Consider the following 14,684-nt stretch of genomic DNA (forward strand, 5'->3'; position numbering starts at 1 on the left):
TATTTTTTTTTTTTTTTTTTTTGTTTCATTTCTTGGTTTATTTATTTGTTTATTTATTTTTGCTATAAGGGACCAACATCTAAATCATGTCTATAGTTTATATAATAGTATTTTATAAACATTTCATTTCCTGATTTTTATAATTGTGCAATGGTTATATAAGAGCATTTATGTTTAAGGGAAAAACAATAACTAAAAATGCAAAGGGTTATTGTTTCAGTCTATTTTGGCTTCTATAACAAATATTATAGACCGGGTGGCTTATGAAAAACAGAAATTTGTTTCTCACAGTCCTGGAGGCTGACATTCCAAGATCAAGGCACCAGCAGAGTTGGTCTTACGTTTGAGATGGTGCCTTCTTGCTGGCTGTGTCTTTGCATGGTGGACAGAGCAGGGGCACTCTCTGAGGCCTATTTTATAAGGCCACTAATCTCATTAATGAGGGCTCCGCTCTCTGACCTAATCACTTACCAAAGGCCCCACCTCCTAATCACAGTAGGGGTTAGCATTTAAACACATGGATTTGGGGGACACATTCGGTCTACAGTAGACATCACATCTGCAACTTATTTTCAAACAGGAAAAGAAAATCTTTCATGTATAGAACCAAACTGATTACAGACATCAATTAACGACAGGACTGACTGACATAAACACTTTGAGGTGGCTCTGACTGTTCATTTTACCCCCTGCACGTTACTCTTGATCTCACAAATCACCCTACTACCTTCACAAAATCCATTAGCATCATATGCAGGTGGTTTTTATATTAATCCTTGAAACTGTATATTAGCAGTCACATTAAATTAAATGCAAGGTTTTAGGAATGAATTAATGAGAAAGATGTTCTCTCTCCTTGCATTAGTAATTAGGTTTGTTATCTTCTCAAAGACCTAAATTGCATCAGCATTAATGCTATGGCAGCACCTAGATGGTGGCCATATGCTATCAGGGAACAAATTACTTCATGAGCATCATTACCAGGTCCTATAAATGCCACATAAGAAGTACACAAACATGAGTGAGCTTTTTTCAAGTCTTCAGCAGTCACCAAGTTAGAAAGGATGTATTTATTCCTTTCCTTCTGGTCATCATTACAAATGAACAAGACTTATATAGAATCATATATTAGGTATACTTATTTAATTACAGAACTCTGAAAATGAAATTGAGTTATGTAATGTAACTCTAAACCCTAAATCTCTAATCCTACAAATGAAACACAAAATGAACATTTATAAAATGAATGTGGCTGAACCCAGAGATAATCCCCCCATTTAGGTCATCTCCACTTTGTCTCTACTCTCTATACCAGAGAATAACCAACACCATCATCTTCTCAAGCGTCTAAATGGAATCAGAAATCTGTGCAGATTCCCTTCCTTCTCCTGTGACATCCCATACATGAACACTGAAACACCTCCCGTAACCACGTCTCTCTATGCCTGCTGCAGGGCTCTCAGTCGCCTCTCACCTGCGGTACCTGTGCCCTCTCCCTGCCCCTCTTCCTGCCTCCAGGCTCTCTGCTTTTCCACATTCACAGCAGAGCTTCTTTTGAAAGCAGACAGAATTCTGTCACCTTCCTGCTAAGCATTTTTCCATGCTGTTTAGCCACCTACAGAATAAAAACATCTTCTTCCCAAAGCCTTTTGTGACACACTTCCTGCGTACATGGCATGGCTTCCCACCTCTTCTCCGCACCACAGCAGAGGTGTCCTCTTGCAACACTGCACCACTGAAAGGTCATGGCAAATGTCCTGTCTCTTCTGCCTCCTCGCTTTTACACATGCCAGGTCCTCTGCCTACTACATGGTCATGCTTTCTGATTGCCAGCTATCTTGTACACATCCCTTAGCCTTGGATCAAACATTTACCTCCTCCTGGAAGCCTTCCCTGATTTCCCTGGGAAGAGCTAAATATTACTTCTTTACTCTGTAATTGCTTGCCTACCTATCATTCAACTAAACAGGAAGCGCCTAGAAGGCAAACACAGTACCTTAAAAGTCAAGGTCTTTTCAAAACTGAGTCCCCAGTACTAAACACACCAGGCAAACAGACATACAATGAATGTTAAAGGGACAAATAAATGATAGATGGATCTGCCTTGTTAGTCCATAAAATAGAGCCTTTGCACCATGCTCCTGGGAAATACATCCCAAAGAAATGATAACTTCTTCGGAAAAAGAATCCAGCATGCTGGGTAGCTAAGTATAAATTGCTCCAAAGAAAATCATACTTGAATATTTCAAAACCTCATTTAAAATGTTAATGAATTTATGAAATTAGCATAGTAACAGGCACATATCTTAGTCTAGAATAACAGATATCACAAGGTCAAGGATTTTAACTACTACACAAAAATGAGTTCCAGGGAAGGTCTTGGAAAATAAGCAGGCTGCAAATCATACATTAGATGAGAGAACACTTCCTGCACCAGGAAAGGTGCAGCTGCTAACACAACAGCAGCAGACCGAGGGCTCAGTGTCTCCCCCAGAGGTACAGCAAGCCCAGTGTTGCCTCAGCTGACCTCAGACCCAGCAAAGGATAGCTTGAGTCAACTGTGGACAAGAAGGCTCCACAGTACTGTGTTATCCTTTAGTTTAGTACTTGAAAACCCAAAGAGTGTCTTGAACATGGCAGGAATATGATGTATGGTATCAAGCCGAACTAAATTTAACTGCAAGAATCAATAATAATGAGACTTTATATTTTAGTCAGTTCTTAAAGAAGAAACACTCCTAAGACTTCACTGAAAACATCATCATTTAGGTGAATTTACTGAGTTCGCAACAGAGATCATCTTAGAAACCCACTGAAATATTTGCTATTACAATATGGGGTTTTGCTGCTTGTTTTATATTTCTTTTTTTTTTTTTTTTATGGGAACTTTTAAAAAAATCTACCTGGCCTCTAAACATCTTTTCTTATTTTTGAAAATTCTGGGGAATGTTGCCTGTAATTCCTCTGGCAATTGATTACTTACACATTTGTAGCATCTCTCTTCCTACCGACTAATAGATGGTTCAGTCTTTTATTTAGCATTTATACATATCTTTCAAGTTTAAGAATTGATGAGGCTGGTTGTGCCTGTCATCCAGCCTGTAATCCCAGCACTTTGGGAGGCTGAGGTGTGCAGATCACCTGAGGTCAGGAGTTCAAGACCAGCCTGGCCACATGGTGAAACCCTGTCTCTACTAAAAATACAAAATTAGCTGGGTGTGGCAGTGCATGCCTGTAAAACCAGCTACTTGGGACGCTGAGGCAGGAGAATCGCTTGAACTCAGGAGGTGGAGGTTGCAGTGAGCCAAGATCATACCATTGCACTCCAGCCTGGGTAACAAGAGTGAAACTCTATCTCAAAAAAAAAAAAAAAAAAAAAAAAAGAATTGATGAATATAGCACAAAACTAGGTATCCAAGTGTTTGCTGGTGTAACAAATGTCTAACTATCATTTAGTTAATCAAGACATCCCATTTTCTGGTCATGCTTCAGCAAGCTGTACAGTGACCTGCAGTCACTTTCTAAATTCTGTCTTAGAAAACCTCGATTCAAGTCTTGGAGCTGCTCCTCACTAGTTACGTGATGCCTGCCAAGGCATGCATTTAGCAACTGCAAGAACTCTCCGTTAGGTCATCGCCAGTACAACTGAACTAATGATACAACCCAGTTCACTGTGATGACAATTTGACCTAATAATCTGTATGTGAGAATGCAAGACACTGAATAAATACATAAATATTACTGAGTAGTGTGGAGTATCACATGATACTACTACTAACATTAAGTATTCTTTATTTAGAGCTCAATGTAATAAACTATGATGAGTAAATACATTAATTTCCCTATTCACTCAGGTATAAGAAAGTGTTACAGCCTTTGGGACACTTAGAATAATATCATACAAATGAAAGTATTACCATGGTTTTGACACAAACAAGTATATGATATGCACTAGGATTATACAGGAAGTTGTTTGCTTTAAATCTAAATTTTATTAAGTTGTAAACTAAGATCTTTAGCAGAGTATCATTTAGAAGCATGTGCAGTCATGATTTCTCAGCCTTCATTCCACCTGTGAAATCAACTAGGAATGTTTGCCCGGAGGTCTCCTGCTTTTACACACAATTGGTACTGAAAGAAAAGAAACATCAGCGAGGGAAAAGTAAATTGCCTTCTTTTCATTTTCAGTTTTCACTTTCAATTTCACGGAGATTTTTTAAGTGGCTTAAAAATCAATGTCTATTATCTGTATGTGTTAACCTTGATTTGAAAATATAACTTTCAGTCCAGAGACAGATAACTTTCCATTGTCTAGGCAGCTAGACCATCCTTCAGTGAACCTGCCAATAATGCCTGTCAGCCCCATTAACTACAACAATGTAGTAATGCAAAACTGCACAAAAACTAATGTGTTGGGGGAAAAACATCAATCTAATTGATTGATGTCACCCCAAAGCAGGAAAAGGGGGAAAAAGTTATGTTTTCAGAAAGATGTATTAACAGAATCCGAAGATAAATTTCAAAACTACATACCGGTCCATACTGCCAGCCAAGCTCAATTTTATTCATAACCCAGAGTTCATGGATATTCTCTGCCAGTTTTTCTCTTATTCTTTCTAGATGAGGAGGCAACACAATCTAAAATTTACAAAAAGAAAAAAAAAAAAAGACACATCAGAAACAAATGCAATAAGATGCGGTGCCAACGGTCTTCACTGCAAACTGAACTAAATAAAACTGCCTCATAAACCATTAATCATAGAACAGAGTTTTAAGCCATCTATTTCATGACATTCTTTAAATAAATTTTGGGACTTTTTTTTTTGACAACTTAGGTTTCCAAATCAATTTATGAGCCACACACACACACACACACACACACACACACACAAAGGAGTGTTGGTGGGGACAACCGAAAGATGTTTAATGGATATGGGGCTACTGCTAAGGAATGTATGACTTAAAATGAGAAATTGCCCCAAAGCTCTTACACCATTTGGGCCAGCAGTCATAAGCCAGGGTAAAGGCAATTCAGTGCCCACATGATAATTCGTCGGCTCTTTGAGCATGTAAATGTCTGACTGTAGTGACTGATGTCTTCCCCTACACTCTACTCTGTTACTGTTAGTGGTTTCTAAATACAAGCCTCACAGACAAGAAACAAAATCTTTACATGTTCCCAATAAAAGGAAGAAACTGAATGTTCATAAAAAACACAAAGTAAGGTACTGGTTGTTTATGTCTTGATTAAGCACTTGTGTGTGACCCCACAGCTAGTCTCACAACACACAGAGTGGGCAAATGACCACAATGCCCAATGACGAGGTGGCATTTCCATGAGAAGCAGGTGATAATTGTTTCCTTTCCCTGATAGAGGTTATCTGGGTCTCAGGTAATCTTTAAGGTTCTACCATGACATCATCCAGTTGCCCATTTCTAGCCTCCCAAACCTTTTTTTCTACGAACTTAGGTTGCACTACAGATATCCTCCCACCTTTCAGCAAATGGTCAATGCAAACTGAATTTTGGCCGGGAACAATGTTTGCATGTTTATTTTAACAACATGATATAAAAAGGGGGAACAAGAAATACGATTCAAGGAGCTAAACATCCGACTGCTAAGCAACTGAAGTTTCTGAGGCAGGCGATTAATTCAACTTCAGACTTTAGAAACAATGTCTTTGATCTTTAAACACTAATAAACAAACTTTGAATATCTAACCAACCTCACTGAAGCTACTTCACCATCAATATAAATCCATATGTAATTCACTGCCAACCTCAGAACACCATTATATCTATGAAACAGAAAAAGAGGAACAACAGCTAACATCTGTTGGGCACCTATTTGCCAGGTAATATGGTATCTATTAACCATGACAAACATACTCTTAGCATCCCAATAAACAAGGTGAGCAGCTCCCCTAAGTGGGGAGTAGGCCCTTGATGTCAGGCATTTGGACTCTAGAGCTCATGGTCTTCATCTATACCCAAGATAAAAGTCAGTTAAATATCTTCCAAAGAAGTGTATCCAAGAAGGAAATTAGAAGAAATTAAAAACTCCATGTTTCCTATACAGGATCCTCATCTTTCTCTATATTCTTCTTAGATTCTCACAGGAGTATGAAACCCATTGTGAACTGTGCACTCCTTATAAGAATCTAACTAACGCCTGATGATGTGAGAGAGAACAGTTTCATGCCAAAGCCATCCCCACCTTCCACCCCGGCCCACGGGCTGGTGGCAAAGAGTCTTCCAGGAAACTGGTACCTAGTGCCAAAAAGACTGGAGGCTTAAGAACTACACTCTGAAATCAGTATGTGTCACGTCCATATGATATTACTTCAAGTGCAGCATGTTACCCCACATATTAAATCATCTTAACACTATTATACCTTAAAATTTCTTGTACGATTTTTGCCACTAAGTTCCACCTGTTGCTATTATTGCCTATTTTTAAAAGTGTAATATGCACTTTATAAGCTAAGTAATATTAATTATTTTAATAAAACTTTAAAGAAAACCTTGAACAGTGTTTTTAACACTTCAGGTTGTAATCTGTTCATACGTTAGGGAATCAGTTTATTGAGGTGGGAAAACTACTTAAAACGTAGAATAGAGGCCGGGCACAGTAGCTAATGCCTATAATCCCAGCACTTTGGGAGGCCGAAGCAGGTGGATCACCTGAGGTCAGGCGTTCAAGACCAGCCTGGCCAACGTGATGAAACCCCATCTCTACTAAAAACACAAAAATTAGCCAGGTGTGGTGGCAGGCACCTATAATCCCAGCTACCTGGGAGGCTGAGACAGGAGAATCACTTGAACCCAGGAGGCAGTGGTTGCAGTGAGCCAATATTGCGCCACTGCACTCCAGTCTGGACAACAGAGCGAGACTCCGTCACAAAAACAACAACAACATAAAAAAAATTAATAAAATAAAACATAGGATAGAATAGAAAATGAGTGAGTGGACATGGTAAATGTAAGTGTTATTTTATGAGTCTTCTTTCAGTCCTACGTGTCAACTGTACAACTGTATTACTGTGAAATCCATTCCATGGGTTGCGGCCCAAGTGTAAAGCCACTGCGTATCAGAATGACTGTATCACCAGCGATTGCCATTCGAGAGGATCTTGGTACCTGGCTGGTATCCACAGGGATCGGTGTGAAGGCAGCTTGTGTCAGGGAAACTGTGGGGCCCAGCAGGTCACGTGTGTAAGTTCTTTCTTGCTTGTACTCTCGGCTGTGTTCCACTTTCAACTTTTCTTTTGGCAGAACAGCTTCATAACAAGGAGCGTACCCAGGTGGAGGAAGAAATTTGAATTCTCCATGTCGCCCCCCAAGCAGAAAACGTACTCTAAAAAGGATGCATGTTAGAGTCCATTTTATCTCTGACGTACATTAAAGTTTTCTAATTAACAAAATCTTAGGGAAAGATTATTAGTACAAAAGTAATTTTATCAGAAGCCACATTTTCCCCTAAGTACCATCAAAATGTGATCACCTTAGAAATCAAGGGCCTCCAATTGTAAAGGGTAAAACCTGAGGACATCATATTCAGTCGAAGAGAAAACCTTCAGCTAATTAATGGGTCAGTGAAGACACCACCTGCTGGAGAAGTAACTAAAAGCACATGCACCACAATCTTATGGGAATGAAGTGCATGTTGATAATAACTGGTCACCTAATGTCCCAAAGTACCCACATAATCAACAGATAAAGAAAGACCTGATTGAAATATCTATATGCTTAAAATTACAGGACTTAACAAGGAATGAGGGGAAAAACAGTCACTTTCCAATTTCCTAATAAAATTCTCTAAAGCAGGGGTCCCCAACACCCAGGCCGCAACAGGTACCAGTCTGTGGCCTGTTAGGAACCAGGCTGCACAGAAGGAGGTGAGCTGTGTGGGCAAGAGAGCATTACCGCCTGAGCTCTGCCTCCTGTCAGATCAGCAGCGGCCTTAGATTTTCATAGGAGCATTAACCCTATTGTGAACTGCGCCTGTGAGGGATCTAGGTTGCATGCTCCTTATGAGAATCGAACCAATGCCTGATGATCTGAGCTGGAATGGTTTCATCCTGAAACCATCCCCACCTTCAACCCCAGCCCTGGCCCGTGGAAAAACTGTCTTCTGCAAAAGCGGTGCCTGGGGCCAAAAAAGTTGGGGACTGCTGCTTTAAAGGAGATTCTGAGGTCTCTTCAACTTGAAGAAAGCAGGTAACCTTATTGCTAATTGTTTATCAATTTCAACAATGAAAAGAACTTACTAAAATCTTCTAGACATTCTGCTCATTTAAGCAAAACTATTTTAATCTGAGTTCCATTGAACACTTTTTGAAACAGTTAAATGATATCTGTTTCCTGGGGCTCTCAGATTTACAAAAATAAATTTAAATGTTCTATTTTCCTTGTACTTTTTTTTTGAGTCAAGGTCTCACTCTGTTGTTCAGGCAGGGGTGCAGTGATACAGTCACAGGTTACTACAGCCTCCAACTCCTGGGTTCAAGGGATCCTCCCAACTCAGCCTCCCAAGTAGCTAAGACTACAGGCACACAACACTAGGTGCTAATTAAAGAAACAAAACAAAACAAAACTTTTGCAGAGATAGGGTCTCACTGTGTTGACCAGAATGGTCACAAACTCCTGACCTCAAGCAATCCTTCCACCTCGGCCTCCCAAAGTGCTGGGATTACAGGTGCAAGCTACCGCACCTGGCCATAATTCTTTTTCTAATTTGTGTATCAGGTCCAGTCCAAAAAAATAAAAGCAAAGAAAAGTGAGGAAAAATAAAAATGCTAAAACATTCCAGAAGCTTATAGAAACATAATTTGTATAAATACATCAGAAAAAGGAACTGGTACATGGATAGCTAATATTCATGATTACTCTATTCCTTATTCGATATGCTGCTTTTGTAACTAGGAATTATTCCTGGGAGAATTATGACTAAAACAAAGGGTGTCCTTCTAAGTTTACAGATGTGTGTGTGTATATAAAAATAAGTGACAGAGTAGTTACTTATTATAACAGACCATCATTTATTAAAGTTTTATTTGTAGAACTACAATGGATTCTCACTTTGTTTCCCTCCAGTAATAGCAAAAAAGGAAAGAGTGTGAGGAAACCATCTTGGCACCATTGACCATAAGCAGAGAACAAAGGAATAAACAGAATAAAGGTGGAGAGGAACACTAAAGAAGGCCACCTGCGCCTCATCAACAAAAAGGATATTTAATTTCTATTGAAATAAGGAGATGTGCAATGGGGTGAGGAACCATGGCTTAAAAAAGGAAAATGAATGAAAATATAAGAAAATAAGCAGTATTTTTCTAAACAGCCTTGTTCATTTCACCTAAATAAACTAAAAAAAGAAAAAAACCTTGAAATAGTTCAGGACACTGGTTTGAGGGAGACTGCCCACATCTAAACACAGTGGGATCCGTAAACAAAGCACTCAGCCTTGCACGATGCCCCTCTTAGGTGAGCCTTACCTCCTCCTTCAAGGCACAGGCAAAAATGCGCTGAGGACAGGTGCCCAGGAGAGAGAAACAATGGTTAGAGAAGCAGGGCAATGGCAGTGCAGAGTCTTCTGTGGAGGTATGAGAAATGAGAAAGGAAAGAGACCAAAAAACATAGACATACTAACTTTATTCCCGCAGAGAAACTAACGACTGGAAAGAAGAGGCCATCGATGTTGAAATTCTCAAACATGCCTTGAACAGGTTGTCCATTAATTCGGAACGAGATGCTTGGGGCACTTAGATCTAAACAGCAACTGATGACATCATCAGTTCTTAACAGATGTTGGTTTGGTGAGCTTACAGTACGAGCAATACAACCTATTGGGGGAAGAAACATTAAGAAAGGTCATGTAGTTTTTATCTCGAGAATCAGCTTCAGAGGCAAAGTCAAAAGATTTGAATAGGTAGTGACAAACCAATGCACAACACCAGAAGGAATAAATCTTGAATATAAACGCATGTTACATGTTAAACCCTTTGTCAAAACAAAGACTATTTCAGGAGTCAGGCTGCTACCTATGTTGTAAAATAGACCTTCTGATACACAGAAATTTCTGCATGTAGATGGATGGCAATCGATCCAGAAATTATCTAAGAGCAGATTATATAATGATGTCCAAGGAACATCTCCAGGGACTTCAAATAGCTACCTTACCACCTACTACTTGTGAGACCATAACCAAATTACTTAACCTCTCTTAATTGTGATGTCTTATAAACAGAACAGCAAATACCATCACCTTGTTTAGTTATTTTGATGATTAATGTTTGACAAGTAACAGAGTCTCAGGCACAGCAGACACTTCATGTCAGTCCCTTTGTCAAATGCTAAACTCCCTTCATTCTATCAATTTAAAATAAAAATACATAAAGATAATGAAAGCAGAAAATATGATCATTCATTCCTGCAGCACGTTGTTTATTGTGAGATAACTATAGGTCAATTGGTTTTTGTTTTACATTTATTTCACACAAGATCTTGGTTGGCTTCTTAAGTAAAGCAGGATATAACTGGAGGCATGAAAACGATATTTGATAAATGTTGTTTCTTGCCCTGGCAAGACCAACCTAAGCCCATTCCTGATTCTAAGAACTCCTTTGCTAATCAGTCCCAAGAGCATCTGCTTCTCACTGCATGCTGGAAGAAAAGAAGGCAAGGCCCACCCAAACATATATGCTCACAAACATAAACAAAACCTTCAATTTGAGCAAAGACAAAATCAGACTTTGTGATACGTGCTTTGTATTTTTTAATAATTCTTTTTATTTCTAGCATGCCAATATCTCTACCAAGGACATATTTGAAATGCCAGTAGTAGAGAATACCTACTTTTTAAAATGTGAACATTTTTTATTTTACCAATATTCAAATCCACAGGCGATAAATTCACTATCAAGTGTCTCTTCTAGAATTCCCTGAATATAATAAAGGCAGATTTTTAAAAAATCATATAAAAGCAATGCAGAAAAAGGTCTAGTTTCTTGTTTGTACCAAGATCTGTAGCTAATAGCAATGTTGTTTACAAGATATCTATGATAATCAAATATATTGTTCACTTTGAGGGATATGATAGCTTGATAGATTCTGTATTAGAAACCTGTACCCATCTTTCCCGTACATTCCTCCACACTAATTCTATATTTAAATTCTCTCAAAGCACCAAGATTTTTTATACTTTTGGTCCTTTCAGACACCTGGGACCTGGATTCCCAAAATACAGTTCTGCATTGACAGAGAGGAAATGTAGCAACACCGCAAAGTTTAAATTGAAGAGAAGAAATGAAGACATAACTAAAAACTTTTGCTTATAAGCCCAATCCTTGTTCCAAGGAATACTGCCACTCTCCAATTACAAAATGTTAAGTGGCAGAGAATGTGCTCCAACCTAGAAATCACTGATATTTGATACTTTAAATTGTACATCAACTATTAAGAAGAAAACAGGAGAATGACCTCCAAGAAGGTTATCTGTTACTATGAATTTGAGTTTCATAACTCACATTCCAACTAATTTAGATTTGTCTTCATTGATTACGAATCTAAAATCAGCAAAGCATTTAATAGACCCCCAGTGGCTTAAGAGAAAATACTTTTCAACTACAGGCATGATATGATATATCTTTTCTTGCCATTTAAAAAAATGAATAAAATTTTAAGATGCTTTTCTCCTGAAACTCCAGTGCCTACCATCCTTTCTGGTACATGTCCACAGATTCACTAAATTTTCTTGTTGTTGTTCTTATTGTTCTATTTAACAGATACTTTGTAATAAAAGGCATAATGCATACAATTCAATTCCATAAGAACCAGGTATTTTTTTTTTTTTTTGAGACGGAGTCTCGCTCTGTCACCCGGACTGGAGTGCAGTGGCCGGATCTCAGCTCACTGCAAGCTCCGCCTCCCGGGTTTACGCCATTCTCCTGCCTCAGCCTCCCGAGTAGCTGGGACTACAGGCGCCCGCCACCGCGCCCGGCTAGCTTTTTTGTATTTTTTAGTAGAGACGGGGTTTCACCGTGTTAGCCAGGATGGTCTTGAACTCCTGACCTCGTGATCCGCCCGTCTCGGCCTCCCAAAGTGCTGGGATTACAGGCTTGAGCCACCGCGCCCGGCCAGAACCAGGTACTTTTAATGTATCGAAAGAAAAAGCTTCAAATTGAATACAAAACAAAAATAGTAAAATACGTTATTATACGGAGAGACTAAATGAAAGCAACTTGGCACTGTCGATTAATGTTTTTTTAATCTAATCTCTGTGTAATGGGAAAACAAGTTAACATGTTTCATTTATTCATTTGAGTACTTATTTTCTGCAGAGCAATACTAGGAGCTAGAGAGAGAGAAGGTAATAGTATCTAAAGGATTATAGTTAAAACATTTTATAACAAGGACATTAGCCCTATTTTGTGTTTAATAGGTCTTCTGAAATGAGGGCTCTTTATCTCTGGTTGGTCAACAGAAAAATTTTCCTACGGGAACAACGCACTGTGACTATGGTCTGGCTGGCACAGGTCGCCTTTGTATAAAGCAGTCCACAGTACTGTGAGGACTCCAACCACATTCCTCAGAGGTTAGATGAAATATGCAAAACACAGCTTCAACACCATGAATATATACACCTTTTATGTACTCACAAAAATTAAAAATTGAGGCTGGGCACAGTGGCTCACACTTGTAATCCCAGCACTTTGGGAAGCGGAGGCAGGCAGATCACTTGAGACCAGGAGTTCAAGATAAGCCTGGCCAACATGGTGAAACCCCCGACTCTGCTAAAAAAAAATATAAAAAGTAACTGGGCATGGTGGTGCAAGTCTGTAGTCCCAGCTACTCAGGAGGCTGAGACACGAGAATCACTTGAACCCAGGAGGCGGAGGCTACAATGAGCCAAGACTGCACCACTGCACTCCAGCCTGGGCAACAGAGCAAGACTCTGTCTCGAAATAAATAAGTAAATAAATAAATAAATAAATAAGCACATACACGCACAGAAACAAAATACAGCTTCATCTCTTCTAGACAACTGAGCTATTGGCACTCAATGAAGAAAGAATTCAGTAAGTATCATTGTTAGATACAACTATATGGAATGCTTTTAGATATAAACTCATTACCATAAAGTCTTAGGTGTAGTTCAATTTATTTCTTACTTTTCATAAGGTTTTAGGCCCATAAAGCATGCATAAATGCCTATCATTTGTACTCCACAAGAGGCAAAGTTCAGCTTTATAACTTAAGGTAACTTTCTGTATCTTCCATATGCTAAATAATTTATAAACTATGGCAAGATTATACCAAGACCATATTCCAAATGCAGCTTTACCAGTATAAGCATATGTCTGCAGAATTCAGATGAATTTTAACATCTAAAAAATCTACATAATCAAGAGCTAAGCTTTTAAATGGAGCTCACCAAACTCTACTTCTTCATGAATTAGAGAAAAGAATATTATTTTTAAATATATAGTACTCATTTTTAATACATACTCAACCATCAAAACTAAGGGTTGGTAGCTGGTGAAATGACCTATTCCTTTATTTTTAAACCATTTTATACTTCTGAAACAGAGTGTCATTTGATTAGAATCTGAGTCCTCATATCACACTTTACAAATTATTGATTTCCCACCATTACATTATCTAACAGAAGGCTGAACTTGGTCTATTTCTTCCCATTATTTTCCAAGGGTTGTTTTTTGTTCTTTTCTATTGGCAGCTAAAGTTTTAAACATACCAATTAAAGCAGAAAACTCACAAGTTTCTTGCAGTTCATTCATGCTTTGGAATGCACTCTTTAAATACACAGTATTGTTCCTAAGCAATACATTTTTATTTAAATCTTTAAATACACAGCATTGTTCATAAGCTAGGCAGTCCCTTGGAAATGTACTATAATTGTAAGTGTTTTCTTTTTCCCCTAGTGAAATACTGCTTTTTCCCCAACACTCTTACTCATCCTTGCAATGCTAAATTTCTGAATGATTAATACCCTATAGAATTACCCAATGGAAGCAGCACCAATAGCTTTCAGAAATGCCCAGCAAAAGATCTCCTTCTGGAACATGGTGAAAGAAAATGGACAGCACGTACCTGACCAGAGATGAAGGCCATCAAATCCATAGGAGAAGAGATCATCTCCAACACCATTTCCACCCCACTCTTCGCCCCCTCCAGGGTAGGGAGAATACCCTTCAGTGGAAGCCCAGCCCACTCGCAGGTGAGTTGCTTCAGCTGTCACAAAGGGCTCTGTGTGGTCCACCATCAATTCATAGTACCATTTCTTATACTGAGCAGAACCTTCACTGACGCCCAGAAAAATATTGGGTCTCATGCTTTAAAGAGACAGGAATCACATGTAAGAAAAGTCCAAACAAACCTTCCGTTGTTTGCATTTACATCTCATAATTTTACTTTTGTATTTCATTTAATTTTATTTTATTGAGACGGGGTCTTGCTCTGTTGCCTAGGCTGAAGTGCAGCAATGCAATCATAGTTTATTGCAGTCACCATCTCCCAGGCTCAAGTAATCCTCCCACCTCAGCTTCCTGAATAACTGGCACTAAAGGAGAGTGCCACCAAGCCCAACTAATTTTTTTTTTTATTTTTAGTAGAGATAAGGTTTTGCTATGGTGCCCAGGATGGTATCAAACTCCTGAGCGAAAGTG

At 38.8% G+C, this 14,684-nt stretch overlaps 1 protein-coding gene across 1 annotated transcript in view; it reads right to left on the minus strand.

The window, feature by feature from the left end:
* Positions 1 to 14,684, minus strand: part of RYR2 (ryanodine receptor 2) — an 808,217-nt gene that overhangs the window by 326,396 nt on the left and 467,137 nt on the right. The window contains 5 exon segments of the mRNA XM_017862245.1: positions 1,475 to 1,551; positions 4,534 to 4,638; positions 7,141 to 7,357; positions 9,650 to 9,842; positions 14,110 to 14,351. Of these exon segments, the coding sequence (XP_017717734.1) occupies positions 1,475 to 1,551; positions 4,534 to 4,638; positions 7,141 to 7,357; positions 9,650 to 9,842; positions 14,110 to 14,351 (834 nt within the window).

The sequence above is a fragment of the Rhinopithecus bieti genome, unplaced genomic scaffold (assembly GCF_001698545.2).
Source record: "Rhinopithecus bieti isolate Rb0 unplaced genomic scaffold, ASM169854v2 scaffold_57691, whole genome shotgun sequence".
NCBI lineage: Eukaryota > Metazoa > Chordata > Mammalia > Primates > Cercopithecidae > Rhinopithecus > Rhinopithecus bieti.